Raw genomic sequence first — 24,601 nt, forward strand, 5'->3', positions numbered from 1 at the left:
AAACTAAAACAAAAATGAGTTGGCAATTAAATTACAGTTTCAGTCCAGAAACAGAGAAAGTGCAAGAACACACAAGAGCTAAATGGAAGCAGGGGGGAGGAAACTCTTAGCATGAAGAAATCAAGATGGTTCTGGGTGATTTTGACATTTAACTCTATTTTGATATTTGACATGTAGGTTAGACAACACACATTTTTAAGGCCATTTTAAAAGCCTCTGCACACACTGGATTAACATGGCTCTTGGGGTCTCCTGGCTACAGTGGTGAACAGCTGAGCCACAAAATCCCAGGGAAATGTGTTAAGTTCTCAGTCACTGTGAGCTACGGATTCCATAACTAGCCACATGGCCCTGAATGAAGAGGAGAGGAAGTTGGGGAAGGGTGGAGGGTCGGGGGGGGAAGGTGACAAACGTTCTGAACTGAAAATTGGACCGGAGAGTCCACAAGAGGGAACAGGGAGAAAAGTGATAGAGAAACAAGCGGTAAAAGGGTTCAGGAATGCCAGTAAGGTGTGTGTCCCATTCCTCAGAGTTTATCTGCTGAATTATCAGCCATAGGCAGATGGTTATCTTGAAAGAGCTTGGGGGTACTAGCGCAGAGTGATCGCACATTTGCCTGTTCATAGGTTCACCAGTTCACTGCAACATTACTTTTTTCATACTTATGGTATTTATTTGCATTTAATCAATAACTTGCCTTGGGTAATTCAGCAGATAGAAAAATATTTGATATGTTCGTATTTCCTCTGGTTTATATGCTTCAGTGGGTTTTGAAGGTCAACATATTTTTGGGACAAAATCCTCAGATGAGGTTTAGCAAGTGGTTAACATTTATTAAGCAGTTCTTCACAATTTCCGTGATAAATTGGGGTTTGCTAGTTACATCAGTGATGAGAAGACAGTGCCCTCTGCTGGATTTTAGATTTTAGAACAACAGCGTCAAAACCTAATGAAGGCTGTGATCCAACTGAGGCACAATGATGTCAAAATGGAAAACTCAAGGTCACAATTTTTGTTTTTACGTGAACCCAAGTATTCAAAACCTGCCTCCAATATGATTTAGAAACTGGAGATATTTATAAAAAAAAATCTTGCTGTCCCTGACATTGAGGGACAACATGTAATAATATCAGACCCCTCAGAGTAACAAGGTTTCTCCCCTCAAAGAGCTTCGTAGACAATGGCTACATTGGAAGAGCATTGGCTACATCAGTCAACGTTTTTACACAGCAGGATCCCATAATAAAGGTACATTGCTTTGCAAGTTACCATTCAGATAGACCCAATATTTAAGTAGCATTATGTAGCAGTAACTATGGAGTTTACTGGTGCATTAATAAATTTCTCCTTTCCAAGCAAGAATTGCTATCGATTAAAGTTCCTGTAATTTAAATCACTAATAATTTGGCATATTCATGCAACATGCTTCAGCAGGGGTCAATGGGTAAGTGTCTGGCTGCAACTGTTGTCTCCTTTACAGGCAGCTACTTTACAACATATGCAAAAATATTTTAAAAGGCTTTATTTTATTTTTAACATGTCCAACTGCCCATTAATCATGGGTGACTTTAATCTTCATGTAGATTGGGAAAATCAAATTGGCAGAGGTAGACACAAGCAAGAATTCATAGAGCGTATTCAGGACAGTTTCTTAGAACAATGTGTTGTGAATCCAACCAGGGATTATGCTATTTTGGATCTGGGTAATATGTAATGAGGCAGGGTTAGTAAATGATCCCAGAGTAAAAGATCCCATAGGAAATGGTGACCATAACATACTAGAGTTTAGCATTCAGTTTGAGAGTGAGAAATTTGGGTCGGAAACAATTGTGCTTAACTTAAATAAGGGCAATTACAATGGAATGAGGGCAGAGTTGGCTGGAGTGGACTGGGAAAGGAGTGTAGCAGAAAAGATGGTTGATGAACAATGATCGACGTTTAAGAAAATAGCTCATGACTCTCAAAAAATATATATCCCAGTGAGGAGGAAGGATTCAAGGAAGGGGATAAACCAATCATGGTTAACCAAGGAACTTAAGGACAGATTGGAGGAAAAAACATAAAATGTGGCAAAGATTAGTGGTAAGCCAGAGGATTTGGAAAGATTTAAAAACCAACAAAAGATGACCAAAAAATAATAAAGAAGGAGAAAATAAACTTTGAGGGTAAACTAGCAAGTAATATAAGAACAGTAAGAGCTTCTTTAAATATATAAAAAGGAAGAGAGAGGCCAAAGCGAACATAGACCCCTTAGAGAATGAAGCTGGGGAAATAATAATGGCGAATAAGGAAATGGCAGATGAGTTGAATAAATAGTTTATTTTAGTCTTCACGATAGAAGATACTAATAGCATTCCAAAAATAATAAATAATCAAGGGGCAAAAGGAGTGGAGGAAATAGATACAATAACTATCACTCGTGAAAAAGCACTAGGGAAACTAATGGGCCTAAAGGCCGATAAGTCCCCTTACATCCTAGGATATTCAAGAAAGTAGCTACAGAAATATTGGATGCACTGGTAGTAATCTTCCAAGAATCCTTAGACTCTGGAAAAGCTACAGAGGATTGGGGAATGGCCAATGTAACACCCTTAATCAGTTATTCAAAAAGGGAGGAAGATGAAAAACAGGCCAGTTAGCTTAACATCTGTCATTGGGAAAATGTTGGAGTCTATTATAAAGGGTGTAATAGCAGAACATTTAGAAATACATAAACTAATCAAGCAGAGTCAGCGTGGCTTAATACATAATCTAATCAAGCAGAGTTGGCATGGCTTCTTGAAGGGGAAATCATGCCTAACATTTATTAGAATTCTTGGAGGAGGTAACAAGCAGGATAGATAAAGGGGAACAAGTACACATAATATATTTGGATTTCCAGAAGGCGGTCGATAAGGTACCACACATAAGGCTACTTAATGAGATAAGAGCCCATGGTGTTGGGGGTAGTATATGGATAGAGGATTGGCTAACAAATAGAAGATGGAGAGTTGTGATAAGGGGGGCATTTTCGGGATGGCAACCTGTAACTAGTGGAGTGCCACAGGGATCAGTGCTGGGGCCTTAATTATTTACAACAGGTATTAATGATTTAAACGAGGGAAGTGAATGTACTATCGCCAAGTTTGTGGGTGACACAAAAATAGGCAGGAAGGCAAGTGGTGAGGATGACACAAGGAGTCTACAGAGGGATATAGACAGGTTAAGTGAGTGGGCAAAAACTTGTCAGATGGGATATAATGTGGGAAAACGTGAGGTTATGCACTTTGGCAGGAAGAATAGAGAAGTGGAATATTATTTAAATCGAGAAAGCTGCAGCACAGAAGGATTTGGGAGGCCATGTGCATGAATCACAAAAAAGCTAACATACAAGTTCAACAGGAATAGGGAAGGCAAATGGAATATGGGCCTTTATTTCAAAGGGAATGGAGCATAAAATAGAGAAGTCTTGCAAAAACTATACAAGGCAGTTAGACCACACCTAGAATACTGTGAACAATTTTAGTCCCCCTATCTAAGGAAAGATATACTGGCATTGGAGGCATTCCAGAGGAGGCTCATTAGGTTGATCCCGGGTATGGAGGGATTTTCTTATGAGGAAAGTTTGAGTAAATTGGGCCTGTTCTCATTGGAGTTTAGAAGAATGAGAGGCGACTTCATTGAAACATATAAGACTCTTAGGGGGCTTGACAGGGTAGATGCTGAGAGGTTGTTTCCCCTTGTGGGAGAGTCTAGGACCAGAGGGCATAATCTCAGAGTAAGGGGTTGCCCATTTAAAAGAGATGAGAAGGAATTTCTTCTCTCAGAGGGTAACAAACCTGTGGATTTTTTTTTACCGCAGAGGGCTGAAGAGGCTGGATTCATTAAGTATATTCAAGGCTGAGATGGACAGATTTTTAATCAGTCAGGGAATCAAGGGTTAAGGGGGAAAAGACAGGAAAGTGGAGTTGGGAATTATCAGATCAGCCATGATCTCATTGAATGGCAGGGCAGACTCGCTGGGCCGAATGGCCTACTTCTGCTCCTACGTTTTATGGTCTTCCACATTTATCAAGTGCTCGGAAATATCAGGAAACATTCCCTGAAATGCACATTGCTGAAACAACCATTGGATCAAGAATTTAAAGAACAACTGTCAGTAGGACAAAATATTAAAGTGTAGGATCCTACAACAATGACTTCACTTCAAAAAGAAAGCACTCCATTGCCTGCAAAATGTTTCAGGACCCTAGAGGTCATGAAAGGCACTAGATAAAAATGCAAGTCTTTCTTTTTCTCTCTCCAAGACTAACAAAACAGGACACACGTCCAACTAAAGTATAAGCCTACCTTCCCCAAGCTTTTACAAATCTCTCCTTTATTATATGGTAAGGGCCCAGGCACCACAAATTAATCTGCAGTTCATTAGCAGAAAATATCTCAGTCAAGGCTTTAGAAATGCAATCCATGGAAAGAACTGAAGATGTTTCAAGGTGGAATGTTGATGCTCAGTAAGGGATATGATACAAGAAAATTAATCTGATCAAAATTCATTGCAATGAGTTATTCCACTATTATCACATACAATTTAAATATTTTACAGTTAGAAGGGAATAGAAGTCAAAATTATTTTGCACATTCGTAACAGCTATGCATAGAAAAATGTAATAGGTATGCTTCTGGAGGGAGAGAAGAATGAGGGTTATGGAGAGAAAGGGGGTTAAGATGAATTCAAATCAGGCAGACTTGTTGATCCAAATGGGATTTCTATTCCTAAACTTCCTATGAGCCTACATATTAACAGTAAAATTCTAACTACAGCAATTTACATTCAAATATTATTTTTTAAATCCATCTAAACAATAAAATATGTTATTTTTCAGGACAATATGCAGAACATGAGCACAGATTCTCCCAACGCGACCGACTGTAAAGATTTGGCGCACGCCACAGTGACAAAGGTGGTCCTTCCAGTTTTGTATTTCTTTGTTTTTATTGGAGGGTTACTGCTGAACTCACTGGCCGCCTGGATCTTCTGTCACATTCCAAGTCAATCCAGCTTTGTGGTTTATCTCAAGAACATCGTCACCACTGGTGTGATGATGCTCATCACACTTCCTTTTAAAATCCTGTCTGATTCAAGTCTTGGATCCTGGCAGCTGAAAGCATTTTTGTGTCATTACAATCTTGTGTTATTCTATGGCAGCAGGTACCTGAGTATAATATTCCTCGGCCTGATCAGTTTCGACAGGTATCTGAAAATAGTATGGCCCATGAAAAACTTCATGGTGCAAAAGGTCATCTTTGCCAAGGTCATCAGTGCAGGTTGTTGGGTCCTCATTATGGGTTGTGCCATGCCCAGCTTAATTTTGACAAACATGACATCCGCAAACAAAATTGCAACACGGTGTTTTAACTTTAGAAATGAGCTGAGTAAAAATTGGTATCAATTCACAGCTATTAAATGCCAAGTTATTTTCTGGATCACTTTTGTCCTCCTCATGCTGTGTTATTCAGCCATTTTTAAAAAAATATATTGGTCCGATCAAAAATTCCATAAGGACTCAAGCAACATGAAAAAGAAAGTGAATCGTAACATGTTCAGAACCATGGGTGTCTTCACCATCTGCTTTGTGCCTTACCATATCATGAGACTTGTCTATAAGAGACAAAACAATCAGAAAGGCTGTACAACCTATGACACACTGTATTATGCAAAGGAGTTCTCAAAGCTTCTGTGTGCAATTAATGTTTGCCTTGATCCAATCATCTATTTCCTGCTCTGCAAGTTATTCACCAAACTGCTGTTTAAAAAGATGCGAGTAAAACAAGATCACGAAATAGAAATGTCATTGTGATACATTGGAATTCACTGCCAAATGCTACGTGCACCATCGAGCCCTAACAGGGCAATCACCTTCAAATTCCTACTGGTTCCCTTGACAAATCATTAGATTTTACTACAAATGCTATGTCAAGCCCATTACTGCTCCATATTGCAGAGACAGCAGGAGCATTTCCAAAAACCTACCCAAGCGACTAGTCACACAACGCAAATGTCCAAGTGACATAATGTTAAGGGCGGCTAGAATGTTTGGGAAATTTGCAACTAACTCTTAATCCCAGAACTTTCAAATTTGCAAATTAATAACAGTATACACTGTTAACACGCTGTTAAATTTCCAGCAAGATTGGGCACCACACGTTTGCCCACAAGCCTTTTTCCTAAACTGAAACATGGGTGAGAACACATGTACATCCATAATCTAGACACAGTCCGCTGTGTATATTGCTTATAAGGGCCACAAAGCACCGTCTGACTACCTGTATTTTCTTCTATGGTGACACTGGGGGAAGCTGACTGCACATTTATTGACATCTAAAGATCTGATGGAGGTAGTGAATCACATTGCTGATTAATGCTCCTCATAAACATTCTTCAGTAGCAATAAAATTTGGCCTATAGTTAAATGCCCCAGATCCTATGGGACAGCTGCTTATTTCCAACATTTGCTGTCCTTAGCTCCTACATTGATGTTAAGACATTATCATGTTCTCTTTCATTTTATTCAGCAGTCACATTCCACAGGCCACTCCTTATTAACCTTCCTCTTGCAGCAGAATGGAGTGAAGGGGATGTGGATCTGGACAGAAAATTGAACAGACTCCCATGTCAGCATGCCAGGACGATTTCCTTTTGGGTGATGCACTTGCTTATTTTGATTTTTGTAAATGATTTTTGTAAATGATTTTAAATTGAATTAAACATTCTGGTTTGCACTTCTTTGCTTAGACTCTGCGTGTCTCAGTAAGAATTCTTCAATTGAACTGCTTGAAGCATTGTTGCTTTCCCTATTCACACAAATCCCAGATCCCCCATAGACAGCACTGTGTCAAAAATGGCTCACTGATTACTCTTGGCTGTTGCATTAAAACCCCATTTAAGGTCTGTGATCCACTGTAATTGTAATTAATGGACGAGTGACATTCCTTGGTCACTGCTGCAAAACCCGGGACAGTGTAGGTGGTCTACCCGAGTGCAGTCCTCTATTCATTTCTCCATGCCTTGTGGTCTTGCATTTTTCTTTTCAGTTGCTTGTAGGAGTCTCATATGTTCATTTTCAAGTTGTCCAACATCATTATTCTCTTCTCCCTCTTGGTCTACATTCCTCTAATCTTCCTTCTATCACTTCTTCCGCAAGCTCTCATACCTTAGAATGTCAGTCCAACACCGTTACCTTTTCTTGGTGATATCCGCTAATAACCTTTCTTCCTCCACCATCTTGAAGTCTTCTTCACCGCTTGTGTTCGCACCCACTGACCCACTCCATCCTTCTCCAGAGCTACATTTCACAACTTGCTAGTTTTTGGATGTCCGCTTTTCTCAGTCCACTTTTCAGCCTCAAATGTAATAAGGCATTTAAGATCTCTACTGATTCCTTCGCTGTGCAATTCTTGTTTAGGGAATATGTTCTTTGCTATTGCTATTCTAGCTCTGATTTCTTTAGGGCAGTAACCATCTACTGACAAGATGTTTCCCAGATACTTAAATTGTGAAAGCTGGTCCAGCTGTTGATCATTTATCTTGACCTCTGCTTTCCTGCCATTATTTCTTGCAATCTTCATAACTTTGTCTCTTTTACATTAATTTTCATTGCGTAAGCATTTTACTACTTCACTCAGTCTATCTGTAGATCTTCTGATGTGCTAGCCACTTGGACCTGATCATTTGCAAATCTCACTATCTTCACACATACGTCGACACCTTTCTGTACTTCATCTCAAGCTTCTTTTATCATGCCTTCCACATAGTTGTTGAACAGCAATGGTGATAGTAGACAGACTTATCTCACCCTGAATATGACTGAATATAAAATATCAAAACACTGTACAGAAATAATCCTTAAACTCTCTGTAGCAAGTGAAAGAGCTAAAGGCAGAAATGCAATTTCCCTGTTGCTTCACTGAGTAAACTAGTGTTGCACACAAGGGCTGTGAAGCTGAAAATGATCACAGGGTCAATTCTTGGTCTATGCTGAGTTCGCTGATCTCATGGAAAGTATTATAATTCTGGGCTAGGAATGGAAGCAGTCTGAGTAAGAGTCAACTGGGACTCTTGCTCTCAAGTGTTACGATGGATCCCTGCTGAAAGACATACATGCAAGAACAGCAGCAAGCTATAGAATGATGCTTTCTGTAATGAATAGTCTATCTACTCTCTAGCTTCTAGCCTCACAAGTACCAGACAGCTGCTGGACTCCCTGGAATCTCATTCTGGTGAGATTCAGGAGAAATGCAACAATATTTTAACAGCGTTAAAATGCACAAGAAACTCCTAAGGTTTATTCGAATGCTTTAACTTTTTCTTGCTGTTGCTAACATATTGCTTCAATGCTATACTTAAGAGATTCAAATTAAGGTATGGGAAGTGTCCAATTGGGTTATCATCACATGTCATCCCAACTTTTAGCCTCTTGTGATTTTGATTCTTTCCTGGGATGAGGGTGGCGCTGGCAAGACCAACCCTCATTGACCATCCCTAATTGCTCGAGGCGATAGTGGTAAGCCGCCTTCTTGAACCGCTTCAGTCGACCTTGCACGGGTACATCCACAGTGCCGTTAGGAAGGAAGAGGGAAGGATCGGTGATTAGGTCCAAGTCAGGATGGTGTGTGGCTGGAGAGGAACTTGCAGGTGGTGGTGTTCTCATGCCCCTACTGCCTCTATCCTTCTAGGTTGGTGGTCATGGGTTTGGAAGGGTCATAATATCCCTACAGAGGCCATCATTTGTTGCCCATGTCTAGTTACACTGGAATGGTGGGGGGTTGGCCTCTTGAACCGCTGCAGTCCATGTGATGAGGCAACTGAACAGCTTCTTAGGCTACTTGAGGAAGCAGTTATGAGTCAACCACATTAATGTGGGAATGGGGGTCGCAAACAGGCCAGACTAGACAATGGACATCAGTATGTCAGTTGTTTTTTTTAAAATAATCTGACTGCTGTATTTTACTGCTTTAAGCTCATTTCCAGAATTATTTTCTGAGGTGAAGCATATGGCATTTTTTTTGTCAGAAATGCAGGCAGTTTGGGGACCCACAAGACCCCACAATTAGCAGTGGCCAGCTCATTTGTTACTTGGTTGCGGTTCAAGAAGGCGGCTTACCACTATCGCCTCAAGGGCAATTAGGGATGGGCAAGATGCTGAAAGTTGAGGTGACATATGTGATGATAACGCAATAGGGCACTTTTCGTACATTGGCACGGACACAGAAGAAATTCAAGTTGGAAGGGGGTAGGTAGGGTGTAAGTGCTGAGGCACACAATTAAATGTTCACAGATCTGTTACGCTTTCGAAAAACTATCAAAAATGCTCAGCGCAGGGACAAGCCTCAAACTTACCTCTCAAGAGAAGATAAAACCTAGTGAAATTTCTCCACGGCCCTAGAGGTAAGAAAAGCTCAAACTCTAGTATCAATATTACATCAAATGAGATATCAACAAATATCAATATAAGCCGAGTTACGAAGGCCAGTCCAATCTTGAGATACACAGCTCATTATCATGCATGATATGTTTGGCTAGCACATGACGTCAATAAAAATTATACTGATTGATGCCATCTCTGGGTAGCATCCTTACAGGTCGATAACAGGTTGAGATAAAGAATGCATAACTGCAGCAGGGCAGTCAGTGTTTGATTATTGAGTCAGCTTTCACATTATAATCTTCAAGGTTCAGGGAGATGAAGTTCAATGGGTAAGTGTGGACAGATTAAAGATTCAATCGTTCACTAGGAATATCAGCAGTGCAAATCAGTCAAGATAGGATAAAGTGAATAGTAACTTTGGACAAACATTTTAAAGTTTTAATTCCTTAAATCATACACATATTTCCCTCTCATGTTAGTTTGGGTAAATTGTAACCGGACTGTTCGAGGAAATGGAATATATCTTTCTGATGCTTAACACTCTCAACTCAAGCTCAACCTGTTCATGTTACTCAATAGATCAGTGCAATCATAATGTAGCCCATACGGAGGCACTGTACACAAACATAAGCACTAATAACGTGCAACCTGAAAACAGAATTAATTTTCCTGAATGCCTGTTAATTTTTTGATTTTTGACAGTTCAACTGATCTTTAGTTATCTTCAATATTTCTTTGATAGGTTGAAACACAGAGTTTATTTAGGACTGCACTGGAGCATCAGGCTTGAACATAAAAGTCAAGGCTGACACTCAAGTGCAGTACTGAGGGAGTGCTACACCATTAGAGCTGCCGTGTTTCAGATGAGACGTTTAACTGAGGTTCCATCTGCCCTCTCAGGTGAATGTAAAAGATCCCCATGACACTATTTTCCAAAGAGCAAGGAGCCTTGAATATCACAAGAACATATTGTCTTAAATATTGCTGAAAAAAAAAGACATGTCAAAGCTTTTCATCTTATACTCATCAGGACATTTCACAAGAATACCAATATAAGGGGAAAAACAACAATTTATACTGTGTGAGAAGAGAGTGCTGATTGGTTGGCAAGTGGACGCTGATTGGTAGCGGCATTGCCATGGAGAATGTACCAGTGATCACGACTGACAGTTCACTGCCAAGCACTGTTTGAAATTTAAACCAGCAACTTGGCCCTGATTGGTCAAGGCATTGCCCTGAGGAATGAATCAGCAAATGGCTGTCACTTATTTTGTTTAGCTGAAACAGGCGCAGTGTGTGTCCATGTTTTTTCTGTCTGCAAAGAACAGGACCCTGTGTATTTATATATTTATATATATAGCTTCTAGTACAAGCAAACATGCCAAACTTTCAGTCCGACTGACAATCTTAAATTGGTTGTCAGCGTAATTCTTAGCAGACTGCTTAACAACCAATTTAAGATCGTCAGCAGCAGTGGTCCTGGCCAATCCACCACATCTGCTCTCCCTATCTTCCGCTCTCTGTCCTGTCCTTTCCAACTGCACAACACAATCAGTAACACAATCTCTGCTCTATTCTCAGAGACCTGCTTCAACACAAGAATCTGTTCTAAACTGTCAAACAGAAAACTGCGCCGTTCATGGAGAGCCGACCTTGCTTCCTCTCACATAAATTGTGTGTGTTCTGAACTGCCTGCCACAAAGACAGGCTGAAGAATGACACCACTACAGTTAACTTTCCATTTATCTTTTTCCTTCCTGGCTTTTCATCCCCATCGCAACTTCAGGTCACATGGGCATTTCTTTGAACCTAATGATGTCATCAGTGGGAAATCAATTAACCATCTTTCAGAACGCTCCCCAGTTTCACTTTAGTCTTAAAAGGGGCCATTGCATAAAAAGAAAAATTCAGGCTTTTCCCAAAGCACATGGGTCATCACATTTAATCTTGGTTACCTCATCAAAGAGCTGAACGAAAGGACAAGCACTTCTTACCAGTCCATGAGGTGGGGAGTACAAGGGTGAATAAATTAAATATTGTGGTCCAATCTCTTCTGGAGGCTCATTTAAGAACAGCATGACACAGGCTGACAATTTGACCACCTGCTTACTTTGTGCCATGAAGATTGATGCAGCTTTGTGTGGAGGGAAGCAATATGGCTAAAGAGAGAACAATCACTTAGAAACAGGAGCAAAAATAAAGTATATGAGAGAACAGCGCTCACCCTTTTCTCAATATACTTGGAAAGCTGAGTGTAACGAAAGAGCATGGAGTGGAGTAAAGGAGAATGCTGGTGACAGAGATTCTGGAAGATGGAGCATATACTACAAATAAAATGTTAATTGAAATTAAAGCTTTTACATATGATTGCCCATTCGGTGTTTTTAATACTTCTTTAACTTATGAAAACTATTTTAGGGCCAGAAGCCTGTCAATAGCATCTTCACTTATTTGACAACATCGTCATCATTTCAGAATGGAGCATTTACGCCTGAATTGCTAAAACCTTAGAAATTGGCAGTCTTAGCTGCTTTAAGAACTGAAATTCATTGTAAGTCACGGCGGTGTGTTTTCGCTGTAGGCCAGAGGAGTGATCAGTTGCTGTTTTAATATCTACACAGAGCATTTCAGTGTTTGGGGACCATTTAATGAATTACAGACAAAATCTTTCTAGGTTGTTCCACAAAGTTGCCCGGTGCTTTTTACCCGACAGAAATAAACCCGGTTCGACCCGTGACACAGATATTTTGCGTGCGCGTTGTTAATGGAGAAGGCAGGAGCAGATGCTTATGATGGGAGATCAGCTGTTTCTTATACAATCTGTCCTATTCTCCTTTTCCATCGTCCAATGGGTGATCAATCAACAGCTGTCAACTTTCTACCCTCCAAAAGTGAAAATCACCTCCTTAAATTCCTTTTGAAAAAGATGAAATCGACAAATTGGAGTTATATAGCACTTTTAACATGGTAAAAAAATCTCCCAAGGCGCTTCACAGGAGTTGTTCAAGCAAATTTTGATACCAAACCACAAAAGGAGACATTAGAAGGGGTGACCTAAGAAGTTGGGTTTAAGGGAGCGCTTAAAAAAGGAGGGAAAGGTAGAATAGAGGAGATGTTTAGGGAAGGAATTCCAGAGATGAGCGCCATGTCAATTCTACCAATACCAATGTGAAAAAGAATAAAAGCCATAAAGGAACACAAATCGAGAAGTGTAGAGACCTGAAACGGCTGGAGGAAGGTACAGAGAAACTGAGAGGCAAGGTCATGGAGAGATTTGAAAACAAAGATGAGAATTTTAAATTCGAGGCATCACCGAACGGGGAGCCAAGGTAGATCAGGGGTGATGAGTCAATAGGACTCGGCCCGAATGAGGATATGAGTAGCTGGGATTTGGATCAGCTCAAGTTTATGGGAGGTGTAGCTAGCAGAGCATTGGAATGGTTAAGTCTAAAGGAAGCAAAGGCAAAACAACTGGTTCGACATAATAGAAAATAATAAAATAAACTGAGCCACAGCTGATTCATTTTACACATCTCTTGCTGACCGGTTGCCTATCAGCGCACAAGTCAGATGAAAACTATGAGATTCACCTGGCTCCATTTAAATAAAATGCCCTTCATTTCCCTCATGAAAAGGGACGAATTAACAAGCATCAAGTATTTCAAGCACTTCTTTGATTTTACCAGGCTGTTGTTTTCTGTAACTCGGGGGAGAATTTTCCTCATGTCGGGGGGGGGAGGCGCCGAGTGGGAGTGGGCACGGGCCCGATCACCGCCGGCGCCGCCATTTTACGTGGGCCGGCCAATTAAGGCCCGCCCAGCATATTTCTCGACTCCCGAGGATAGCGTGAGTGGGTGGGCACCAGTGGGCATACACAGAACGCCGGCTCCAATGGCGACCCGGCAGCCCGTTTAAAGGCCTAGCACACAACGGCCGGCATCATGGCTCGCCAGAGCACATCTGTTGAGCATGCAAGTCCGGAGGGCAGGCCGGGCTGGAGGGTAGGGCAGCGGGGCAGTGTGCCCCTCGTTTCTCCGATGAGTGCCTAGCTGCCCTCCTGGAGGAGGTGGCTGCACGGAGGGAGGTCCTGATTCCGAGGGACGGGAGGCGGAGGCCTCCCCACCTGAGCAAACATGTGTGGGAGGAGGAGGCCGAGAGCGCGAGCTCCCGTGATGTGATGCGACGCAAATGGGTCCAGTGCTGAAAAAGATCCAAGGGCCTCCTGCACGCAGAAAGGACGAGAACCATGTTGGCTGAGGTCACTTAATGCAGCCGCCACCCTTTCCCCCACAACCTCAACCCCGATTGACCCCTCGCCCACCCACCCGCTACCGCCCACCCCCCGTCCGCCCACCGCCCAGGAACTCTGAGTCCAGTTACTGCATTGAATCCTTGACGGCATGTATCCCTCGCTGGGTGGGCCAGCAGATATTGCCCATGCCTAGTTCACCCTGAGGGTTGTGCTGAGATGGGTTCTGCACCCGCAGCATGTGTGACACTGACACCAGAGTATAGAATCGGGGTGGGGGGTGGGGAATTCAAGGATCTGCACCTAGGCTTGGTGCTGGAACTGGGAAGCATGTCAAAGTCAGGATGCTAACATGCTGGGAGGGGAGCTTCCAGTTGGCGGGGCACCAATCCATCTGCTGCCCTCCTTGTTCCACGTGCTTGTGCCTCCTTGCTTTTCAAGGTTACACCTTGTGCTGCCAAATGTGATGGAGACAGCATTTGGGCGAGGGGTGGAGTCAGCCCTGGCTTCTTTGTGTGAGCGTGAGGCAGCTGCAGGGTAACGGAGAACTGGAACACTGCAATGTTCCACTCCGGTTGGGTTGGCAGGGATGAAATGGGAATCCAGGTACAGGCTGGACCAATCAATGTTCTTCCCTCCTTTTCAGGAGTAGACTGCACACAATGACACCAAGCGGATGTAGACTGGTGGAGGCCAGGCCCAGTTGGCCGTCTTGACTCCTTTTGAACAGCAAGCCATGGATCATGGAGAGGCGCCATATACGCCCAGGTCCATGGGCGGCACCTAAATATCGGGATGCTCGCCCAATGTTACCACATGTCATTTTACACTAGCGAGGCCTGCCCACCCCAACGGGAAAATTCTGGCCTTGGTCTCACTCCAATTTTTCACTTTGCCATCCAGGCTGTCTTCATTACAGCTGCACATAAATCTCTATTCGCCTTGTTGTACACCTATTTGAATCTTCGCGTACAGCCCTCTACATTGTAAGATTGAAAATAATCTACCCCATACATCGGAATTACTAGTAAATTTTTGATAGCATTGCCGATGGTCAGTGGATGAATACAAGCAGGAGGCCATGCAGTTTGCACCTAAAAACAGGTCAGATCCAAGTGATGAAGAACTCAAAACAATGAAGATTCAAAAAGACTTAGGGGTCCACGTATGCCGATTATTAAAACTTCATTAACAAGTACAAAAAATAAGCAAAAATGGCTAATGGCATGTTGGCCTTTATATCTAAAGGACTAGAATACAAAGGAGTAGAAGTCACACTTCAGCTATACAAGCCCCTGATTAAATCATACCCAGAGTACTGTGAGCAGTCTGAGTACCACACTTTAGAGAGGATATGTTGCCCTTGAAGGGAGCGCAGCATTGATTTACCAGACTATTATCTGGACTCCAAGGAGAGATTACACAGACTAGCATTTTATTCCTGGGAATTTGGAATATTAAAGGGTGATTTAATTGAAGTTTCCAAGGTTTTAAGAGAAGCCAATAGGATAGATGGAGAGAAACTACCTATGCCAGGGAGGGGGTCTAGGATTACGGACATAGGCTAAAAATTAAAGCTTTTTAGGAGTGAAGTTAGGAGACACTTCTACAAAGGGTGGTTTGAAGTTTGGGAAACTCATCTGCAAAAAGGTAGCTGATGCTGGGTCAATTGCTAATTTTAAATCAGAGATTGATAGGTTTCTGCCAACCAGGGGTATTTGCCCGACCATAACATAATATTTCCAACCCCATAACACTGTCTAACCTTGCTTCTGCCTCAGCCCATCTGCTGCTGAAACCCTCATTCATGTCTTCGTTATCTCCAGACTTTACTATTCCACTGTACTCCAGGCTAGTCTCCCACGTTCGACCCTCAATAAACTCAAGGTCATCCAAAACAGCAACCCATGCCATAACTCGCACCAAGTCCCGTTCACTTACTACCCCTGTGCTCGCTGATGTACATTGGCTCCCAGGCAGGCAATATCTTGGTTTTAAAATTCTCATCCTTGTTTTCAAATCTGTCCTTGGCCTCATCCATTCCTATCTCTTCAACCTTCTCCAGCCCCACAGGCCACACTGGAAATGGCCAGAAGCAGGAGCAATTCCATTTTCTTGTCTTGGGACTTCCATAGTGAAACCACCAGGGGCACTACAGAGCCTAAATTCATTCTGCTTGGTAAAAAAGAGTGGAGAGGTCACGTTAGAACTTTATATCTCACTGGATGGGCCTCGGCTGGAGTATTGTGGACAATTTTGGGCACCATTCTTCAGGAAAGATGTAAAGGCCTTAAAAGATGGAACAGAGGAGGTTTACCTGGGATGCTGGCAAGGATGAGAGATTTTAGTTATGAGGAGAGGTCGGAAAAGTTAGGACTGTTTTCCCTGGAACCGTGAAGATCACAAGGCGACCTAATGGAGGTTTTCAATAAGATGAGCAGTTTTGATAGAGTAGATAAAGAAGAAATATTCCCTCTGGCGAGTGGGTCAACAACCAAAGGTCATAGGTTAAAAATAATTGACAAAAGATCTAGAGGGGAGACAAAGAGAAATCTTTACACTCAGAGTTGTCGGGATTGTGTGGTGGCTAATTCCATAAATAAATTGGGGAAAGCACACGAGGACAAAAGGAATAGAAAGTTTTGTTGATGGGATTTGAAGAAGGGTCGGAGTAAGTTCACGTGGAGCATAAACACTGGCATGTGCAGCTTTTGGGCATGATAGCCTGTTTCTATCTTCTTATTTCAACTACTTGTGGAGCTGGTTCCACATTCTAACTACTGTCTGGGTAAAGAAGTCTCTGCTTAATTGTCTACTGGATTTATTAGTGAATATTTTCAATTTATGGTCCCTGGTTCTGGTCTTGCCTGCAAGTGGAAATATCTTTCTGCAGCTACCTGATCAATCCTTTGTAATAATCACTAACTCCTCTATTAGGTCACCTCTCAGGAAAGAGCTCCAGCCCGTTAAACCACAAGCGCCTGCTAACGAGCATTCAACATTACACACAATACGCGAATTATAGCCTAACCAATGTTTTTGTATAAATTCATTGTCACATCATTATTTTTATTGTAGCAATATAACTTTGTATGATAAACTCGGGGAATTAGTGAACACAAGTCATTCCATTTCAGGGCAACATCAGGCGTCCTATTCCACCAAACTTCTTTTCATATATTCTTTCATGGGATGTAAGCAGCGCTAGTGAGACCAGTATTTTTAGCCCATCGCTATTTGCCCTTGAGAAGCCACTTTCCTGAATCGCTACAGTCCATTCTGTAGTGGTTTTGTACAGCTGAGTGGCTTGCTAGGCCATTTCAGAGGGAAGTTAAGAGTAAACCAGATTGGGTTTGGTGTCAGGCCAGACCAGGTACAGGACAGCAGATTTCCCCAAAGGACATTAGTGAATCAGCTGGATTTTTACAACAATTGTCGATAGTTTCATGGTCACCATTACTAAGACTATTTTCATTTCCAGATTTTCAAAATTAATTAAATGCACTACTTAATCGAGTTTAAATTCAATTCAAACTCAACCAGCTGCCATGATGGGATTTGAATCCAAGTCATTTCCAGCATCAGCAGTATTTTGCTTTTATCCTGAGAGCATTAACCTGGGCCAGTGGATTTCTAGGCCAGTGACATTACCACTCTGCCAACATCTCCCCGAATTTAAAAGAGTATTTCTCGAAATGATTGAATATGACTAAGTTATAATATGTGCCCACATAAATTGACTTCCTGGCCTTAGCTGTGGCAGGAAATTATGATCAGCTAACCTGACTAGCAGAGTGACCAATAGGAAGAGAAGCACTTTGTCTTGTATGCTCAGCAATCAATTCAGCAATGTGAACAGACCAGATAACAAAACTTCAGTAAGTAAGTACCACTTAATGTAATATTCTGATTATAAATGCTACATGTCTACATTTTTATTTTGTCATGTGCAAAAGTAACGCTGAACATTTTGTCCAAACAACTTGCTATTTGACAAAACAGGAACATGACTAGTAACATTTTATTTAACATTGGATGCAAACATGGTTTAAGATTGAACAGCAGCACAGTTCATTCTGCTGTAAAACAGAAAGCTGTCCCTTGCAACTCGTTGCCACAAAACGAGGAGATTGCACTTGAATGGGTTTGCTAACAGATTAAAGACATAGCGGTGGTTTTTGTTCGTTAAATTTCTGCATGTCCTGGTACAGATTCTGGTGCGAACAACCACAAACTGAAGGGTTTCTTCCAAGAGGTAGAAACACCACCAGGTTCCCGGTTTTTAAAAAAAAAACTTCAACTGAAGTTCTATGTGCCCATTGAACTGAATACAACATTCCTTCCTTCGGAAATCTGCTAACATGTCCAGGTAAGCCTGACAGAAGAGAAAAAAAGGATGCCGATAGAATGTTGAAAAGCTGGAGTAAAAACAGCAGAAGAAAATGCTGCAGGTGCAGCAGATTGACTAATATTCGGCTAAAAGAAAATAAATATTTTACACAGGGACCCTTCACCATCATGGTGAATTGAAGAAAGGGACCCTCACCCAGATGTTAAAGTCTTTCCAGCTGCTGATGGACAGTGTGCTATGTATTTCCAATATTTTTCTGTTATCACCCTTCTCCGACTGCTGGTGAAATAGTAAAACTTTTCAGAACACACAAACTGCTGTGGAAAATCTATTAACTATAAGTTTTAAGTTAAAGTGACGGCAGCAGACAGTAGCGAACCAGTTAAAGAATGCAACAATTTCAGAAATTCAATAACGTGCTACTTTGACTCAGCCTTACTTTCAGGTTTATCATGATAATGGACTGTGCTTGGGAATCCAGGTCGCGGGCCATTATTCATCGAGGTGAATGTCAGAGTACAATCCCAGCAACCACTTAGGATTTTAAGTTGATTTTTCCCTTCGCTGTAGCTCAAAGAAAATCCTCAATTCTTGATCAAAACACACTTTATTTATACCATCTGATAACCTGTTGCTCTCCATTTTAAACCTTGGGAAGTGAGAGCACAAGCCTATCATGATGAAAAATAATCTTTGAAGAGGAAGCCAAGCTTTGCATGCATGAGTTGTGAAAAGTTTAGCCATAGTGTATGTTCACCCACCTTCTGGTGGAGTTAATATACTCAGCTGAGACTTGTGTAAATGCGCCGAGTCTAGCTGGGATCTATAATTAGCCTAGCTGAGACCTATTTTACTGTACTCTGCAATAAATGAGTCGCTTAATGAGTCTCGTGGAGAGGATCCACAAACTCACCCCCTTGGCTGAGGAACAGTGCACAGGTGTCCAGAAAAAAGCAGGATAAAGAACAGGAACAGAGAAAGCGAGCGGTTAAGAAGCCAGATGCTCAGGATTGTCGGCTTTCTAATTTGCGACGTCACAGTTCATTTCTTAGAGTGAAGGTTCAGAAATGTCTAAAATGTAGTTTGATTCTGTTTGAATAATTCACTTCTTCAGTCCATGTTAACATCAGAAAACAAGCCATAAAACTGCTCCATACCAGTCCTATTTTGGCTCATGCCCATACAGATTTGCATGGAAGATGGGTCAGGCAACCAGGGTTACAGTGTTATACAACCCTGTGTCCAACATACACTCCTTGTGTGGTTCTCTGTTCGGTGTGTGGGATCTGCAACAGCAATAGAAGATATGGCAGCATCGGTGGAGGTTTAGATAATATCACCACCTTCAACGCCTCTGTGTTCTTTTGTTCTTTTGGCTGTGACATCTTTTGATTATCTGCTTCTATCACTGCTTGCTTGTCCCTACAACCACACCACCCCCTCCAACTTCTCTCCCCCCACCCAACCACCACCCCCACCCTTAAACCAGCTTATATTTCACCCCTCTCCTTAGATTCACTCAATTCTGTTGAAGGGTCATGAGGACTCGAAACGTCAACTCTTTTCTTCTCCGCCGATGTTGCCAGACCGGCTGAGTTTTTCCAGGTTAATCTGTTTTTGTTTTGGATTTCCAGCATCTGCAGTTTTTTGTTTTTAGCAAACGAAGATATGTTCCCTTTTACAACTTCTTCTGCAGACTTATGAACACAAGAGGGGAGGAAGTTGAGGGCTAACTTTGGTTACACCAACTTTTTTTTCAAGTTTTCTTTGCAAAGTTAAATTCAGTTGCATGTCTAGGAAACATGTTGTTTCTCAGTTAAGCAAGCGTTCTGAGAATTAATAGATGGCTTTTCTACAGAAGAGCACACGTTCTCAGCATCTTCAAGTCAGCAGAAAATTGATTCTTGCAGCAGAGAAAGTAGCCATTCAGTCCATCGTGTCTATCCTGTCACTACACAAAAGCTATCTGTTTAGTCACAATCCCTTTGTCTTTCCTCATAACCCTGCCATTTTTCCTCTAGGTACTTATCCAAGTCCTTTTGGAAAGTGGCTAGTGAATTATCTTCCACCACTCCTTCAGTCTCTTGCTAAGGGTGGTTTGATGGCTTCATGCAGTTCTCCAATAGTTCTTGCAAATAGTAATTCTTCACATGAGGTTGGACAGTGAAGTTTGGTAGCCTAATCAACAATGGAGTGCAAGCCTAATCACATCCTTACTCAACTTACACCTTCTGCAATTTTACTCCTCCCTAGTCCAAAATCACTGAGGCTGACTGTAGTGTTCAGTTGCACCCCGTGTGGACCGATTTACTCATCACAGAGCAAACCTCGACTCTGGTGCCTTTCTGGTCTGTACAGCTCAGTACCAAACAGGCAGTCCACATCATTTTTTAATCATAGAATCATACAGCACAGAAGGAGATCACTTGGCCCAACTTGTCCATACCAGCCAAGAAGTAGCCACTGAACCTAATCCTGCTATCCAGCACTTGGTCTGTAGCCTGACAGGTTACGGCACTTCAAGCATACCTCCAATTACTTTTTTAAATGAGCAGAAAAAAAACTGTGAAAAAAAAAATTCCCCTGAATTGGTTATAAATTGAACACCAGAAAATGATCATAATTTAAATATTTCAAGCATCTGCCATTTGTAACATCGCAATTGCAGGTTTGGCAAATAAAATGTGTAATAAATAATGGCCGATTTTCTTTTCATTCTTTCACGGGTTATGAGCATTGCTGGCTAGGCCAGTATTTGTTGCCCATCCCAAATTTCTCTTGAGAACGTGGTGCTGAGTCAACTTCTTGAACCGCTGCAGTCCATCTGAGCTGTAGGTACACCCACAGTGCTGCTAGGAAGGGAGTTCCAGGAATTTGGACCAGTGACAGTGTAGGAACGGCAATATATTTCCAAGTCAGGGTGGGATGCGGCTTGGAGGGGGACTTGCAGGTGGTGGTGTTCCCAAGCATCTGCTGCCCTGGTCCTTCTAGGTGGTAGGGGTCATGGGCTTGGAAGCTCAAAACTGAGATCCCTGATTTAACGTGCAGTATCTATCACAACTCTTTGTCACTTTTGTTTTGGTTCTAGCAGCAGACAGGAACGCAATCTGAACAAAAAACCATCGGCATTTATTTCACTGGATGTTTTTGCGGCAAAATCAGAGGCTGACCAACTAATTGGCTCTATCACCAACCCTCAGATGCTTCCATGGCTACGTCTACAGAAATCTACGAAAGTGGGGGTAGAACAAACTACACAAGCATGGCAAACAATCACAGCGACTCCACTTGTGTTTACTTTTCGAAAGGCTTCACAATATTTACTGTCATTGCCTATACATTTATTTGTATAACTGGATTCATTCTCAACAGCCTAGCATTCTGGGTGTACTTCTGTCACATGCCCAGCAACAATGCCATTATCGTCTATTTGAAGAACCTAGTCATAGCTGATTTCCTCTTGGTCCTATCATTACCAATAAAAATCCTCGAAGTCAGTGGCTTGAGCTCCACACCATACGTGAACAGAATTTACTGCAATTTTTTAGCGTGCATCTTCTATTTGAACATCTACTCCAGTATTTTCTTTCTAGGGTATATTGGAGCCATCAGATACCTGAAAATCGTCAGACCCCTCCAAGCATATGCATTTCAAAATCTGAAGGCTGCCAAGCTTCTCTCTCTGGGAACTTGGGGTGTCTTCCTCTTCCTTGGAAGCCTCTTTGTGCTTTTGATAAATATGGAAAGTCAGCCACGGCCACAAAACTCTCAGGTCTGCATACAATTTGGAAAGCAACAGATTGTGTACACAATTACCCACATTATTGGCCTGATCATATTTGTGTGTGTGTTAGTTGGACTTGGCTTCTTTTACTTCCAGATTTCAAGACAACTCCGCCGGTCTCCTTGTACACAATCACTGGGAAAGCAAGCCAAGGCAAAGAACAATATTCTAATCCTCTTTGTCGTGTTCTTGGTTTGCTTCGTGCCTTACCACACCATAAGATTTGCTTATGTTTTAAGCCAGACAAACTCCATTCTGGAGTGCCACTGGAAAATGATTTTGTATTACGCCAAGGAATCTTCCCTCTTACTGTCATCGCTTAACTCATGCTTTGATCCAGTGATCTACTTTCTGTTTTGCAAGGCATTTAGATCAAAGTTGGGCCTGGGTAAAAAAGCAAAGGATTTACCCCTCAATGATATTTCTGTCCCCACTAATGCATCACGTAATGTACTCAATTAATCCATTCATTTTCACATCAGCAGTGAGAGGATCCGAGTTTAATCCCCTGTTAAAGAATACAAATTTTTCCAGAAAGAGCGAAGTGCACTGGGCCCATAAAGGTCACTTCCTCAAAAGACCACATGCAAGTTGACCAACCGTAAGTCATGCCCAACCTTGAAACATAGAAATAGATGTGTGCCATTTAGTCCTCGAGCCTTTTCTGCCAATCAATTAGATCATGGCTGATCTGTGACCTAACTTCACACACCCAACTTTACCCCATGTCCCTTAATACCTTGGGTTAACAAAAATCTACCAATTTCAGATTTAAATGTAACAATTGATTGAACATCAATTACCATTACTCAATCAAAAACAGAAACAGAAATACCTGGAAAAACTCAGCAGGTCTGGCAGCATCGGCTGAGAAGAGCACAGTTGATGTTTTGTTTTCACCTGTACTCTTCTCCACCGATGCTGCCAGACCTGCTGAGTTTTTCCAGGTATTTCTGTTTCTGTTTTTGTTTTGGATGTCCAGCATCCGCAGTTTTTTTGTTTTTACCATTACTCAATCTCCTGACACATTTGTTATTTTACAAAAAGCCAACATTTTAAACTGCTTCAATATTCACGTTTTGACAAGACAGAGGCAGAGAGAGATGTCACCCAGCGGGTGAGAACTCGCTGTTGGACTCCACATCCAACTCAATGGATGCATCAGAACTATTGTGTCACTTCAAGTATTTGATTCTCTTTCTCTCCCTAGCACACATGATTCCATTATTACACAGTCAATCACAGAACTTCTTCCATGAAATTTGTCCACCACAATAGTGATCCATTTTTCTGGAAATCAGGTCCAAAACCAAATGGGTAAAGAAAGTTTCTTCTGCCTTTTATTCCCCTTTGAGGCTCTCTAATTTGAGCTGAAGGAATTTTGTTAAATCCACAATTAACAGCCTACTAATAAAGCTTCATATTTTGAAAGCTCAACAACTGGAACGAGTAACATATTTAAGGTTTCGCTGATGGTTGACTGTAATTTACTTTCGTTGGCTGAGAACTTATGCAATTTTGTGTATTTCCATTGACTGCTGCGGGGAAACGAGATATTTCACCAATGGGTTTGACAAATTGAATAAAATGTTGATCCATATTTGTAATTTAGAACTTCTTTCACTTGGTCCTCAACCACATCCGAGGCTTTCAAAGATATTAGTGCATAACTGCTGTAACATCAGATAGAAAAAAGAAGTGTGAAGCAACTCATTTTGGTAGGAAGGACAAAAAGCGGCAAAATAAAGGGCACAATTCTAAAGGGGGCGCAGGAGGAGGAATCTGGATGTACACGTACACAAATCACTGAAGGCGGCAGGACAGGTTAGAAAGCAGTTAATAAAGCATGTTGGATCCTGGACTTTATATATTGAGCCATTGAGTACAAAAGGAAGTTACAATGAACATGTATAAAACCCTGATTTGGCCTCAGCTAGAATATTGTGTGCAGGTCTGGGCACCACACTTTAGGAAGGATGTGAGGGCATTAGAGAGGGTACAGCAAAGATTTATGAGAACAGTTCAGGGATGAGGAACTTGGCTACATGGATAGATTGGAGAAGCTGCGGCTGCTCTCCTTTGAGAAGAAAAAATTAAGTGGAGATTTGATAGGGATTTTTCAAATCTTGAAGGGTCTGGATAGAGCAGATGGGGAGAAAAAGTGTGCCTGCTGACAGAAGGGTCAAGAACAGATTTAAAGTGATTGGCAAAAAAAATATCGATGACATGAGGAAAACCTTTTTTTTAAACATGATGAGCAGTTAGGATCTGGAAGTGTAATCGAGACAGATTCAACCAAGAGTTCACAAAGAGAATTGGACAGTTATCTGAATAGAAAAAAAATTGCAGAATTATGGGGAAAAGGCAGGGGAGTGGAACTTGGTGAGTTGCTCTTGCAGGAAGCTGACAAAGACACAATGGGCTGAATGTTCCCCTTCTATACTGTAACCATTCTAAGAGGAAGAGAGCCTGGTCCATGGGATCACTGGGTGCCCAACAGACCCGACGGAACATAAGAAAATACAGAACCACAAAAAGCTGCAATCTACCTTGCAAATCTCAAAAATAATTACCTTGCAATTGCCAATATTCTCAAATGTCTTTCCAGTCCTTTCTTGCTTTTATTCTACATTAGACTTGATTTTATGATCAATAGTGAAGCAGAGCACAGACCGTTGACCTCAAAGAAAGCTGCCCACAAAGATTTAGCAACATGGCATGGTTTTCCCCTTTCCTGACATTGGTTTGAATCTCATGCCAAGACACAGGGATCTCCAGAAATCCAGCCATAGTGATGTAATCAAGCAGGATAA

The 24,601-nt window shown here is 41.7% G+C and overlaps 2 protein-coding genes across 3 annotated transcripts in view; one reads left to right on the forward strand and one right to left on the reverse strand.

The window, feature by feature from the left end:
- LOC121270800 (mediator of RNA polymerase II transcription subunit 12-like protein) overlaps positions 1-24,601 on the reverse strand; it is a 604,195-nt gene that overhangs the window by 324,427 nt on the left and 255,167 nt on the right. The window lies entirely within an intron of this gene.
- On the forward strand, positions 17,470-22,603 carry LOC121270824 (P2Y purinoceptor 14-like). 2 transcript variants are annotated; one of them, XM_041176290.1, is made up of 2 exons: positions 17,470-17,535; positions 21,093-22,603. In XM_041176290.1, the coding sequence occupies exon 2, from the start codon at positions 21,213-21,215 to the stop codon at positions 22,248-22,250; it is 1,038 nt and encodes a 345-aa protein (XP_041032224.1). In that variant the 5' UTR covers positions 17,470-17,535; positions 21,093-21,212; the 3' UTR covers positions 22,251-22,603. The 2 variants fall into 2 exon arrangements, with proteins under 2 accessions (XP_041032224.1, XP_041032234.1); XM_041176300.1 differs by having other exon boundaries at positions 17,479-17,531.

Source organism: Carcharodon carcharias, chromosome 2, assembly GCF_017639515.1.
Source record: "Carcharodon carcharias isolate sCarCar2 chromosome 2, sCarCar2.pri, whole genome shotgun sequence".
NCBI lineage: Eukaryota > Metazoa > Chordata > Chondrichthyes > Lamniformes > Lamnidae > Carcharodon > Carcharodon carcharias.